General features: G+C 38.1%; 1 protein-coding gene across 4 annotated transcripts in view; it reads left to right on the forward strand.

The window, feature by feature from the left end:
• The window catches only part of LOC124794726 (beta-TrCP), a 115,978-nt gene that overhangs the window by 89,415 nt on the left and 12,164 nt on the right, over positions 1-14,399 (forward strand). Inside the window, exons 8-10 of one of the 4 annotated variants that reach the window (XM_047258363.1) lie at positions 5,191-5,301; positions 5,641-5,719; positions 6,442-6,629. In XM_047258363.1, the coding sequence (XP_047114319.1) occupies positions 5,191-5,301; positions 5,641-5,719; positions 6,442-6,629 (378 nt within the window). The remainder of the gene's footprint in view (positions 1-5,190; positions 5,302-5,640; positions 5,720-6,441; positions 6,630-14,399) is intronic. The other 3 variants (XM_047258523.1, XM_047258447.1, XM_047258606.1) reach the window with 3 other exon arrangements.

Consider the following 14,399-nt stretch of genomic DNA (forward strand, 5'->3'; position numbering starts at 1 on the left):
ATCAGCACCAGCATCGCTCGTTTTGAACAGTACTGCTACTGACGGCAATTTGTGCATGTTTTTATATATATTTGATGATGCTGGTGCTGATTTTGTATTTAACATTTGACGTTGCCACTATGGCTGCAGTTACATTAGGACTCTTGTTTTTATAAAACAGATATGATGATGGTAATTATAGACCAAAACCGGTAATCTGTTAAAAACAAGTTTGCGACCATAGATGTAAATTAAAGGAAACTTACTTTAAATATCTTTTCAATGTGAAGGGGGTGACTCAATAAACGTTGATGAAAGTTACCAAAGATGAGCAATGCTGGCCTACCTATTAATACAAGTGAGTGAGCACTTGTGAATGGCTAGGGAATGTCACACTTGTCCACAGTGATACCGCACTCTCTCACTCACTTGCATATAGGCTGTGAATTTGCAGTGCGTGCGTGTGTGCGTGCGTGTGTGCGTAGTGTGCTTCCTTATTGCAATGTGTGGGGCAGCATGAGGCGGCTTGAACCAACACGGAAAATATCCCCTTCTTATCGACTGAGACAGCGCACACTGACAGCCAGGTGGTGGTGCCAACGGGCATAGTCTCATAGCTGCTGGTGAGATGCAAGAGAGATTCTTTGCCTGCTTGTGGCGTACTGGCTAGCAACGTTCTACACTGACAGAATTGAGACACATGTTCTGCAATCTTTCTTAAGCAAATTTACACAAGTTATTTGGTAAAAGAATTGAGTTTTATGTTGCTTGTAGTGGTAGTATAGGTCAGCTTCATGGTGAAATGCTCGTCGTCTCACTAATGCTCCTACTTATTGCGATATTCACATTTAAGTAAGACACTGTGTGAAACTCAAAAAGCTTGCAATGAAAAATGTGGGTTGCTATGGTTTTGTGTTTGGTACATATTACACCATATGGTGTTGCATATGAAATTTAGCTATCATACTGAATTTGTCACAAGACCACTTTGAGGGGTGGTCTCTCTCTCTCTCTCTCTCTCTCTCTCTCTCTCTCTCTCTCTCTCTCTCTCTGTGTGTGTGTGTGTGTGTGTGTGTGTGTGTGTGTGTGTGTGTCAAAGGCCTTGTTGGCCAAAAGCTTACATTGTGACTTGACAGTCTTTTTGCTGTGCCTATCTGCAACTCCGTATCTGTGCTATATAGATAGTAACAACTGCTCTTTTTGTAATATTGTTACATTCCCTCCGGGATATTCCATTTTTAAAACATAACATTTTACTTCTATGTTCCTGAATACCATTGAGGTTTTCTGTAAGCTATTAACCTCTTTGTTGCCAGTAGCTTGTTTAATACAACACTGTTTAACAATTACGTTGCAATAACTACTGCAAGTCCAGTTTGTTCAAATTACACTGTGTTTTGGCAAAAGAAGCAAAATTAAATGTGTCACGAGAAAAACATAGCCGTTACTCATAAATGATAATGCTTCTTCGAATGAGGAAAGGTTAACAATTCAGACAAAAATAACATGCCAGTTGTGTTGCACTTTGGCGGAATAATTTAACTTGTCTTATTTTTAATTATGAGCAGCTGAAGTGGAAATTTAGCAGTGGGTTTTCTCTCTGTTCTTCATCTGAGAAATATGAAAATAAATTGCAGAAAATGTTGTACCATCTTTCTGTTTCTATCCCCATTCAGAGTATAGTGGTGATCTTCTTCATCTTAATTGTCATTTGATGTGTTGAAGATAGAATAGAGAGAGGCTGCATTTTTGCTGCAGAGTAAAACTGACTTGGTAAAACTCTTTTGTAACTCTGAAGCTGTGAACACAATGGCAACTTGCAGAACCTTGCCAGAAATTTGACTGTCAGATTAACTGCCGAATTAAAAGATATTTGTAGTAAGATGATTCATTGGCTCACTCTGTACATGGATGGGAATGGGAAGATGGTATGCTACTTGTTCCACTTTTTCACTTGTTAGAGTGTAGAAATATAATACTTTAGTAAGTTTCTTCCAGCTGTTCATTGCTAAAGGTAAGCTGGATTTTAGAATACCCTGGAAATTGCAATATAATGGGCAGATTTATTTTTATCTGACGTGTTACACTTTTCCACTACAGAAGTGTAAATAGTGATGAGTTTTGAGTAATGCATATGGTTCATTTATCTAGAGGTCACATTAAATTTTGCCTCTTTTCCCAAACTCGTCTTGCAGTAGCTATTGCCACAGAATGTTGAAAAAGTGTCATATTAAACAAGCAATAGATGATAGGAGAGGTCAATATCTTTACAGAAGTTCTCATTGTGTTGGATAGCAGTAACAAAAGAAAAGAAATTTCACTTTTATTTTTATACTACCAAATTGTTTTTTCACTAGCTATTGATGACTTTCTAAAAAAATTACGGTAGTGGATTGAAAAGAATCTTAAAAAAAGGTATACGGCTTCAGCTCTGTCGATGTAGATAAGAAAGTTCCAAATGTTAACCAAATGGCAAAATACTCACTTCCCATTTTGATACCTGGAATGGTATGAGATATAAGGTATGTAATCAATATTTCTTTCTCTTGTGCATGCATTTGGAAGTAAGCGTGCTACGTGAAACCCATTTTCTCAAGACTGGAGGTAGAACAATTCACTTTGTTAGCTAAATTTCATATGCAGTGACGTAAGGTAGGGGTGTGTGTGTGTGTGTGTGTGTGTGTGTGTGTGTGTGTGTGTGTGTGTGTGTGCCATATTTTTCATTGCAAACTTTTAACTTCGCACAGTGTCTTACTTAAATGTGAATATTGCAATAAGTATGACCATTAGAAGATAAAGAGCATTTCACCATGAAGTAGGTACAGAGAGCTCTGAGTACCATAATTTTTCTTTGTATTTTCTCGTGCAGATTTACGGTTTCGCAGTTTCATCAGCGACCAGCAGTAACATCCAGTATTAAAATATATCTTCAATTTTTGTTGTACGTAATCATATGCTGTGGTAATATTTGATGAATCTCAGATATGCAGCATATACCGTATTTACTTGAATCTAAGCCGCACTTTTTTTCTGGTTTTTGTAGTCCAAAAAACCGCCTGCGGCTTAGAATCGAGTGCAAAGTAAGCGGAAGTTCTGAAAAATGTTGGTAGGTGCCGCCACAACTGACTTCCGCCGTCGATTATATGTAGCGCTGCATGGGCATGCTTTGCCGGCACAAAGATAAATACTAGCGCCAAAACCTCCGCGTCAGTAAATAAATTTAAAAAAAAGGGCGGAAGACGAGCCTCCTTCTCCGCCCAGAGTTTCGACCACTGCATTTTATACATTATCCACGAAGTAAATACAAATTCCGTATTGTTCATCTTCAAATGTAGCAGCATTTCGATGTACTACAAAAATCCGACTGGCAAGACTGGGATGTTTTGTCAATATGGCCAACCCTACGTTCTGAATTTTTCCCTACCTGTGGGAAGAGATGGTTGCTAATAGGAACTTTTATGAATTGTGAATCACATACAGTATTCTCTTCGCCATAAGAATAATACGAATATAAACATTTTGCCGTGTATTCTTTCGTGTTTGCTGCTATCTCGTTTAAATCCTGTCTGCCTAATAAACTACAAAACTAGGGTGAGACAACAGCAAACGCGGAAGAATATACATATAATGTCATGTTTATATTCGTATTATTCTTATGCCTAACAGTGATACAGTCAGAAATGAAGCACGGCAATTGACTCGATTTTTAAATCTAAGATGACTCTAATTTCTGTGCAGAATGTAATGTACTAAAGAGGCGTCTGCAAAGATTTTCAAACGGAGAAAAATTTTCGCTAAACTCTCGTTCAGAACGCTTTCTATCAAAAGCAGTCTATTATTTGGTTCTTGTTGATCATTATCAAAGAAAGCTGCGGTGTAAGTAACAACAAATAGCAGTCTCTTGCCATTGTTTTCCTATGAATCGATTCCTCTCTTTTTTTTATTGTAAGCGGCGGTAGCGCGCACAAAAACAAGCCATGCCGCGAGCGGGTACAGGCCGTAAACACTCATCAGAATGCGACAAACAACTTATGACACAGTACAGTAATGCATTTTCAGCTTAGAGTGACGTAAACACCTATAACAAAGAGAACGGCACTTACCAGATCAAAGCAAAATAAGCAATCAATTCAAGCCAGACGAGGCACGTTAAAAAGGAAAGGTACCCGTATAAATACGGACGGAACGCGTGACGCATAGCAATGGCTACCTAGTAAAGCTTAACTGCTAAGCTTACGACTCGAACCTACTGTAGCTGTATCGTCATTCATTCGACCTAAATTGTGTCTCATATTACAATGGGCCAACTTTGTTTCGATTTGGAGGTGTGGCCTAAAACTTTTCTCTCTCCTTGAATTTAGAGTCTCAAATTTCGGGTGCGGCTTAGATTCGAGAAAATTTTTTATCTTGATTCGAGTCTCATTTTTCAGGTGCGGCGTAGATTCGAGTAAATACGGTACTTTTTCCATAGAAAACATGGAAACTGGACCACTACAAAGAAATTCTAATTCCAAAAAACACTCCAATGCTTGTTAGGCCCATTAGTGCTTCTGTGTTGTGACGAAGCTGTATAGAGTGGAGGCACCTATTTCCTGAAATAGTTCTTGATAATTTTGAGCATTTATTGCTAGCTTTCTTTTATAAGTCTGCCCATCTCGTAAATCCACAATGATAGTTTTCTTGAAATAAAAGTTGATATGTGTGGAATGGAGACACCGAAAAACACAAATTACATTCTTACCCATCTGGATATTATATCCTGATTCTTAACAATCTGGATATTATATTCTGGACTTTCCATCATTTAAATTATAATCTTAAGATTTTTGCATGTCAAAAATGTAATATTGACTTCACCACTGCCGGCCGCTGGTGGCCGAGCGGTTCTAGGCGCTTCAGTCTGGAACCACGCGACCGCTACGGTCACAGGTTCGAATCCTGCCTCGGGCATGGATGTGTGTGATGTCCTTGGGTTAGTTAGGTTTAAGTAGTTCTAAGTTCTAGCGGACTGACGACCACAGATGTTAAGTCCCATAGCGCTCAGAGCCATTTTGAACCATTTTTGAACTTCACCACTGTAACATGTAGTATGTCTTTGAGAATTGTGCTGGTGTGGATTACTGAAGTTTGACAAAAGTTTGAGATTATGAATGTATTACCTACTGTTTTTTAATTAGAACAACATCTTTTATTAAAGTATGACTGTTACAGACTTTGGGACATTGAATGTGGAGCCTGTTTACGTGTTCTTGAAGGCCACGAAGAATTGGTTAGGTGTATTAGGTTTGACAGCAAAAGGATTGTCAGCGGTGCATACGATGGGTAAGTAATAAATGCTCTGTTGTTATATACTAGGTGCATGTCAGTGTGTGTCAAAATGATTTGAATAGTGTGTGCATTGGGTCAGTGTTGGAGAAATGGTTTCTTTACTCCAGTTTCTTAAGATGATTTGATTGAGGGTTGCAATAAAAATTGTGTAATTTACTTTTATGTTGATTGGTGTGCTATGTAATGGGAAGTTTCACCATAGTTTTGTACTTGTGATTGAAATATTTATGTAACTCGTGATTATTTTTTTTTTTTTTTTTTTTTTTTTTTTTTCCACTGCATTATTACTGGAGTAAATCTAGAGTGTCAACACACTCTTTTTTTTTTTTCCAGGAAAATTAAGGTCTGGGACTTGGTAGCTGCCTTAGATCCTCGTGCTCCTGCAAGTACGTTGTGCCTACGAACTCTTGTGGTAAGTTAAGCCAAGATGGCCTGCACACTGTTGAATTGTAATCATTATCCCCTCCCCCCTCCCTCCCCTCCCCCCTCCCTCCCCTCCCCCCTCCCTCCCCTCCCCCCTCCCCCCCTCCCCCCTCCCTCGCCCTCGCCCCCCACCCCCCACCCCCCACACACACACACACACCTACCTTTGGTTTTGTTTATAGCCTTTGATAGCAATAATAAATTTTGGTTTCAAAAGACTGTTTTTAGGCTAAAATAGGGTTTATGGTATCCGATGTGTTACACTCTTATTTACATGGACAGAAGCACAAACATTACAGAATTTTTAAGTTGTGCCTAACTTTTGAAGAAATTAATTTGGTGAATATTGCAGCCAACTAAACTAAAAATTTAACTTTTCTGTTCCGCCAACAAATTCAATGTGTCAGAACTTGTGATTCTACATTACGTGCTGTAGGCAGTTACGTGTATAATAGTTTTTGTAAGGTCCTTGGTGGAATATAACTAATAGAGGGCATAAAAATGGTGACATTTTCAGTCTTGTGTGTTTCTGAACCTTCTCATGATCTTTTCCTAGTCTTTCATTAGTGGTTTAAAGAAAATCATCTTTTGTATGTGCTCTCAATTTTAACAGAACCTTAAGTTTGCTTAGAGAATCTGTTTCTATGCAGATAAATGGCTGGTAATATATTTTAAATAACAGTTTCATTGATCTTGAGTTTTGCTTTCTAGGAACATACGGGAAGAGTCTTCCGCCTCCAGTTTGATGAGTTCCAAATTGTTAGCAGCTCTCATGACGACACCATTCTAGTATGGGATTTCCTGAACTGCAACCCGCCAGAAGGAACGCCCCAGCAGCAAACGTCTATGGTGCACGTTGACATCCGCTCTCCAACACGCACGTACACTTACATCTCAAAGTAATTATGTACAGTGATGGCTCTTCCAGACCAGGACACAATCAGGGCTGTAGTATGTTAAAATATTTTTTTTTAAATTTCAGACTGTCATAATTACATGACCAAGACATACAAAGAAAAAACTGAAATATTATATAGACATGTGTATGGTCCCAGTTGGTCTGTTCTGAATCTTAGTGATGGAGCATTGGTGCAACGTACCTGATTGGGTATATATGAATTTTTAACAGTATTGTGTGTTCAGTCAGAGGTATAACTTCCCAAGCAGACTGATTCCTTCACAGTGGCTACAAATAGAGTGAACAATCTCTTTTATTCAGAGACAGTATGTACTAATGGCATAAATGGGTATTGAACATAAACGTGGCCCCCCTCTCTGGTTCTGTGTGCACACTTCTCCTTGTTTTCACATATATATTTGTCAGTTGCTGTGTGGTCAGTTAATTTCTAGGTTGCTACTGTTATTTTGACCAAAACTCCTTAAGGTTATTTTCTTTATTGATCTCAGTAAGGTACAAAGAAACTTTCAGTGTGAGTGACAGATGCAGGAAAATTCAACCCAAAGAAGGATCAGTTTGTGGTTGATTAGGTGTAGTGCATAACACATACGAGGCCAGTGTACAGTCATGTGAAAAATGTTCCTTTTAATAGTTTCAGAAGTAAAGATCTCCAACTTTGAAGATGCTACAAAATCAGAAGACAGAATTACTGTCCAGTACTTGTCTTTGAAAAGTGAAATATTAATACTGCTTATAGGAACACATAAAAGTACACATTATTGTAGTGTTCAGAACTACTAGTTATTCATCTTGGGGTTAAGAGACAGATAGGTTGGGGAAGGTTAAATAGGAATGGCAGGTCACTTCAGGTAGAGGGAACCCATTTTTCACACACTAGATTCTACTACATCCTGGAATAACACAAACCTCAATCAGTTACCAAATATGTTCTTGACTTGTCTAAACTGTGTCAGCTTTTAAGAATGCAAGAGTCAGATGTCATAAGCACTGTGTTGGGGACTCAGAAGAGTATTTCTTTTTAAGCTAGTTCAGAGCACCTTGTATTGTCACTAGGGAAAAGTCTCTGAGCATAATGTTTGTATTTGTGTGGTAGTCTTGTAATGAAAAGGCATGGAATTCTGCCACTGTAGACTACATTGTGCCTGTAGTAAAGCACTGCCAGGGTTTGTAAGACACTGTTTGCCTTAATCCAGCAAAATGCAAAAATGTGATGTGGAGTAAAAAAATGTTGGGTGCCACTAGGTGCAAAAACCCCAACTACAGAATCTCTGAAGCTAAGTACAGTATATGTGGAAATCCCCCAATACAATAAACAAACATCTATGTTAAATTAATCTAAAGTGAAGGATGCAAAATTTACTGAATTACTGAGATAGTAAGTTATTGAATAATGTTTACATTAAAAAACTGCAAATATGGGAACCCTAAGGGCAAATTGAATTTGGAATCTTATTATTTTTGAAAATTTATTTATGTAGTTAATATTGATGTGGGAGCAGAGTACCTGCCCTTCACTAGCTTGACGTTCTTAGGGTATGCCATATTAACTTGTTGTTTTTGTAAGTGGGCTCTTGTACTGTTTTGCTTACTCGATCTGAGTTCCCTTCACATGTATGTTGGAGATTTACAATAAACATTTTGGAATATGACAATTGGTGCTAATAAATTTCACTACTGAGGGCCAGGTAATTGGCTAAGTGAGGAAGTTGCTATCTATGGATACTTCTTGTTTGTGTTCATATGTGTCAGGAGCCTGAGAGGTAAACATGATTCAAAGAATTTGTCTGTGTGTGTCCTTTGCTTCTCCCTCCACAAAAATCTTTACAGTTAGTTCCCTTGTTAATGCTTTGTAGAAAGTGAAGATATCGAAAGAGGTTTTTGCCACGAATATAAGAATGACTCGGTCTGCTTCATGGAATAAATATAAGCAATAGTAAAGTGAATAACCTGCTGCATCAATGACATGTATTAAATATAACATACAAAAGTAAAATTTCATAGTACTGTTTATTAAAGATTGAAATGTTACACAGCCCTGATTGTGAATGAGGAGATGTGTGTGGAATGAAGAAAACATCTTTACTAGTCTTTTGGTGATATCAGATTGCTTCATCTTGAGTATGTTCAAATGTTTCACGTTGCTTCTCTTAACTTGTATTCCCTAATTCTTCATGGGTGATTACCATTGCTGTTGTAAATATGTTGGAAACAGTCTTGTTTTACTTAAGTCTACCTTCTTTGCTGCTGATGGATTGTTGCACAAAAGTGATGTGTGTATCCATGCAGCAACAGTTATGTAATTTGTGTGAACAACACATCAAAATACTTTTTAATCTTCTTGTTGATTCTATACTTCCACATCTTGTATTAATCCTTTCTTTACCTGAAGAAGAGTGCAGAAGATAGAGTAGAGAAAGTATTAGAAAACTGATAAGCTGCAGTTGTATAAATTGCAGATAGTATTGTTGGGCAATGATGTTGGTGTAGGAGAAGTGGATGTGTGAATTGGTGAATATAGAGAACATAAAGATTTCAGTGTTAAACTCAGTAGTGGTTTCGAGGAGTAAAATAAAGTGGAAATCAACACGAGTTTAGTGTGGGAAAACTACAGTAGAAACCAAAAAGAGAGGTTCTGGAGACAGTAATAATCCTGAGCACTTAACCAGCACACAATGCATGAAAATGTAGATGTAAATCATTTAGTATAGAAGAAAAGATTTGAGACCATCCAGTTCTTAATATTCAGGCTACCAAGAGCAGAGTTTTTTTGTCTATACATACTGGGTGTACATAAAGTGCAGGAACACTTTAAATTATTTATTGCACAAGAACTTTCATACATATTGCATTTTGAAGAAAGACTCTGAATTTTTCTTTTTACAAACGTTCAATATGCGAACCACGAGTGACGCGGCAGACGTCAATACGGTAATCGAATTCTTGCCATACCCGTCCCTACATGGCATTGTTGACTGTGGCAGTCACTTCCCTTATTCTCTCCCAGAGCTCTGCTATACAACAGGGTAGAGGTGGTACTTACACCAGATCTTTAATGTGTCCCCACAGAAAAAAGTCACACAGATTGAGATCTGGTGATCGGGGAAGCCATTTTATGAAACAGCTGTGCCCTTCTGTAGTACAGCCGATCCATCGATGCGTCGTTGAGCTTCTGCACTACCTCCAATTTGAATGGTTTCATAGATAGTTTCTGTTGCAGGACTTTCCACACTGTCACTGGAGCCATTTAGAGTTCATGGGATGTATGACTTGCAGATTTCTTTGGATTCCTTATGACTGTCTCTCGTACACCGTCCACATTCACTTCACTTACACTGGGGCCCTTCTCTTTGCTGGGCACAAGCAACCTGTCATAACGAAATTGTTGTGCCAATAGTAAATGGCTTTCCTTGTTAGTGGCTTTTTACCATACTCCGTTCAAAACTTCGGTTGAGCAATTGTAACACACTTGTTTTTGTCGAACTCCAACACATCGAAATCTCGCACCGCACCTGAACTCGCCATGTTTGTGTGACTATCGGCAAATTTGCCAAACTATGTTTTGGCGGTATACATGCAAGAAAAAAACTTTCAGGGTTTCTCTTCAAAATGACTTATGTATGATATCTGTAAAATGTTTCATTCTTGTGCAATAAGTAATTGAAAGTGTTCCTGGACTTATGTACACCATGTATAAGATGATGAAAACAATGTGCCATGCAAAAGAAAGATTAAATTAGTAATGTGGACTGAATAGAGGAAGGAAGCAGTAGATAGCGATAGGGGTTCAGCTCATTGTGACACTGGTGGAGATGTTCAACTTGTCTAATGGGTTAATTGGAAGCACTTTCCTGAGTCATGTTAGTATTATGGATTTTCATCACCGTAGTGCAACTAAAACTGCTGAGGAGATGCAAAGAAAAGCTATGTGATTTGTACCATGGTTTTCTAAACTAACTGCTCATTAATGCAAACATAGCCAGAAGGTGACAGAAGAATACAAAGCCCATAGATTAAAATTTCAGTGCGTTTGTGAGTTGAACCACTGTGCCCTGCTTCCTCAAGTTCCTTGTTGGTCTGTTTGAATTGGAGCAACATTAAAAGAAATTGTCCATTGGTTGTTATTTGCAAGGAGTGATCCTCATATTACTATCTGGTCATGAGGATTTAATCACTGGAAGTGAATGCTACTGGTTTTCTTAACCAAAAATGGTGGGCTATTTTCTTCCTTTCTCGTCCAATCCGAGCTTTTGCCCCCTCAAATTATGTATACAATAAATTAATTCTGACCTTCCTTCCATCCCTGGAACTGCAACAGTAAAGATTGTTAGACTTTTTTCCCCCTTCATTATGGAAGAGTCCATCAAGATACTGAGTAATGTAATGGAAGACACTTTGAAGATCTTTTGCTTAGTTGTTACCTTCCATTTTAGTCTTTAAAAAGCAGTACTACTGACATGGAAACTTGCAGACATTTGATTGGGAGAAGATGGATGCATTTATGTTCAGTGGAAGAAGTTCATCTTCTGCAACATTGCACTAAACTTGATAAATGGGAAGTTCTCTTTGAAGATACACAATTTTTGTGTGTATTGTTGTAGTGTTTACAAAAGTTGTAGTTCTCTGAAGTCTGTCCAAACAAGAGACAAAAGGTCTTTGTTGTGAATATTGCATCCATAGAAAGTTACTCATGGTTTCTGATTCATAAGGTTACATCTTGTGATTTTTTAAAATGAAGTTTTCAGAGCCATTTTTGTGTATTTTAGGTTGTGACAGAGATGTTACGGAGTTGTAATCCCTTCTTTTTTTATTCATTCTTCTTACACATTAAGGAAGTCCATCACTGGAAATTTTACTAGCATTATTACATCAAACATATGGTGCTGGGTATATATAATTTTAATTTTAGGATCTACTCAGTGCTGTTACCAGTGTCAAAATACTCAAAACATAAAATTTAATTAACATATTGCATGATCTCATTGTGAATATTGATGGGAAGATTTCCTTAACATTTGTCGAATTTGTGTTCCAATTATCTTTATGTAAAAACCAACTTTCTGCTTAGCAGATGATTAAATTCAGTACAATCAGAAAAATTCAGTGCTAGCAAGTGTCGACACATATAAACTTAAATTTCATGAAGTGAAGTGTTTTGTGGAAATGTAGAAACAATAATAAAATATCAGTTACTAACGAGCAGTTTCCAAGTACAATGATTCTAGTGGTGTGGTTAACATTTAGGTATCATTTTTTATGCATTACCTCATTTTAAGCAAGTTTGCAGAGTCTTCCTTCAAAAAGGTCAAAGTTAATTTCTTCTACCTTCCTCCCCAAATCGGATGACTCCTTTCTCTCATGAGCAAGTTGTTCATGAGATTTCAATGATTCTATTAATATATTCCTCATGAACTAATAAGGCTAAGCATAAACCCCCCCCCCCGTCCGGTCCCCAAATTAATACTATGTGTCTGATAAAATCCAGACTCAGACTCGGTCACAGTGATGCTTCTCCAAACATTGTCACTTCATAACTCGCGATATGAAGCTATATTGCTTCCTTCACCATTGTTAAAGGTTGTTGATTTTGATCCATATTTATTTAAACACTAGATATCTGCATATCTTTAAAAGTTCCGCAACTATTTTGACAATAATATGCGTTTGATGAAAGTGGGAAGAGGGAATACTGAGAACTGTAAGAGAAGTCAGTAGTACATAAAAGGCAGTAACAGTATTGTGAGGTAGAGTAAAAAATCTTAAAATTTATAATATTTGTATGAGATTAGTGATTTTTAGGTAATACAGGTGTACAGGATAAATTGTACACCATTTTGGGAGATGGCTGGTTGGTGACTGGTTATCCTGCACGGCTTTGGCCCTTTTTGGCTTACTTAAGCTTTGTTTTCCTAGGTGCAGAAATTTATCATAGTTTCTGTGGAGTACACTTGCATCTTAAGCTGTCTGTTGCTGGCTGCAGGACACTGTATGAAATGATTTCCTAGGCAGGGGGCAGTGCACATTAGAACGTAAAAAAAGAAAGTGGTATTTCTGATTTGGCAACTGTACATTATAGAATTAAATGAGAACTACCTTCTGATGCATTTTTCTAATTCAGAAAAAGCTTTTAAGAAAAGTTGGTTGCTTTTTCACAATACTCAGTGTTTATCATGCCACATCTCCTAAATATTGTGTTGTTAAAAAGCATAATTTTATAGTTGACCTCAGTGGTACATGTTGATGACATGTACAAACCTCCTGGCCAAAAGTCAGTAACTGTGAAGCAATAAGTTAAAATGTCACAGATGATTTGGAATTTTTAGCAAACCAGCATCTGAAATGTAGTAAGTGACGAACTTTCTCCCTTTACACTTTCCGTGGGGCGGGGGCGAAGGGTCAAAGTGAGAAGTAGTTTTGGAAAGGTTTTAATTCATTTTTACAGTTAGTTGGAAGTTGATGGGTGCTACAGCTTACCCTAGCCAAGAGCAGTATTTGTGGTTCGTTGGTGTGATGAGAGTTCGTTCCATTAAGAGGTACATTTTGCTATTATAGGAGCAGTGCAATGAGACAGTAGTGGTAGAGACAGCCAAGGTAAAACATGTAGTGTTGTGTTACATGTAAAAATCTGTTAATTTTGGTACTCTGAAAGTACATGGAAGTTACGGAAGAGAACGATGACTGTATATTATTGGGAAGAGTACCCAGGAAGTGCAAAGCGGTCTGAAAAATGTTCTTACATCGTGAAGAACAACAAGCGTATAATGTTTTAGTAACAAAACAGTTGTTCAATTAGGCAGAACACTGCCAGTTCCCAATGCCTTATAATGCAAGTGTATCAGAAATTAATGGACTGTCAGAGGACAACATGACGACCTTCTTCGGTGTCAGTGCTTTCGCCAAAGCTGAGGGATTCACTATATCTGTGATTACGAGCTCAGTACAAATACATTTAGAAATGTATTACATTGGACATAATCAAAGACATTTCATCTTGCATGTTCCATTCATTTTTCTTCTGATATCTGCCCAATTAACTCCTCTTGAATTTAGTTTTTCAACATGTCAGCCATGTTCCACAAAATATGCTGTTCACATGCCAACTCGACAAGATGCTCATCCTTGGAGGCAGAGAAGCAGCCATTCAACGTACACTACTGGCCATTAAAATAGCTACACCACGAAGATGATGTGCTACAGACACGAAATTTAACAGACACGAAGATGATGCTGTGATATGCAAATGATTAGCTTTTCAGAGCATTCATACAAGATTGACGCCGGTGGCGACACCTACAACATGCTGACATGAGGAATGTTTCCAACCGATTTCTCATACGCAAACAGCAGTTGACCGGCATTGCCTGGTGAAACGTTGCGATGCCTCGTGTAAGGAGGAGAAATGCGTACCATCACATTTCCAACTTTGATAAAAGTCGGATTGTAGCCTATTGCATTTGCGGTTTATCATATCATGACATTGCTGCTCACGTTGGTCGAGATCCAATGACTGTCAGCAGAACATGGAATCGGTGGGTTCAGGAGGGTAATACGTAACACCGTGCTGGATCCCAACGGCCTTGTATCACTAGCATTCGAGATGACAGGCATCTTATCCACATGGCTGTAATGGATTGTGCAGCCATGTCTCGATCCCTGAGTCAACAGATGGGGACGTTTGCAAGACAATAACCATCTGCACGAACAGTTAGACGACGTTTGCAGCAGCATGGACCATCAGCTCGGAGACCATGGC

This window comes from Schistocerca piceifrons, chromosome 1 (assembly GCF_021461385.2).
Source record: "Schistocerca piceifrons isolate TAMUIC-IGC-003096 chromosome 1, iqSchPice1.1, whole genome shotgun sequence".
Classification (NCBI taxonomy): Eukaryota; Metazoa; Arthropoda; class Insecta; order Orthoptera; family Acrididae; genus Schistocerca; species Schistocerca piceifrons.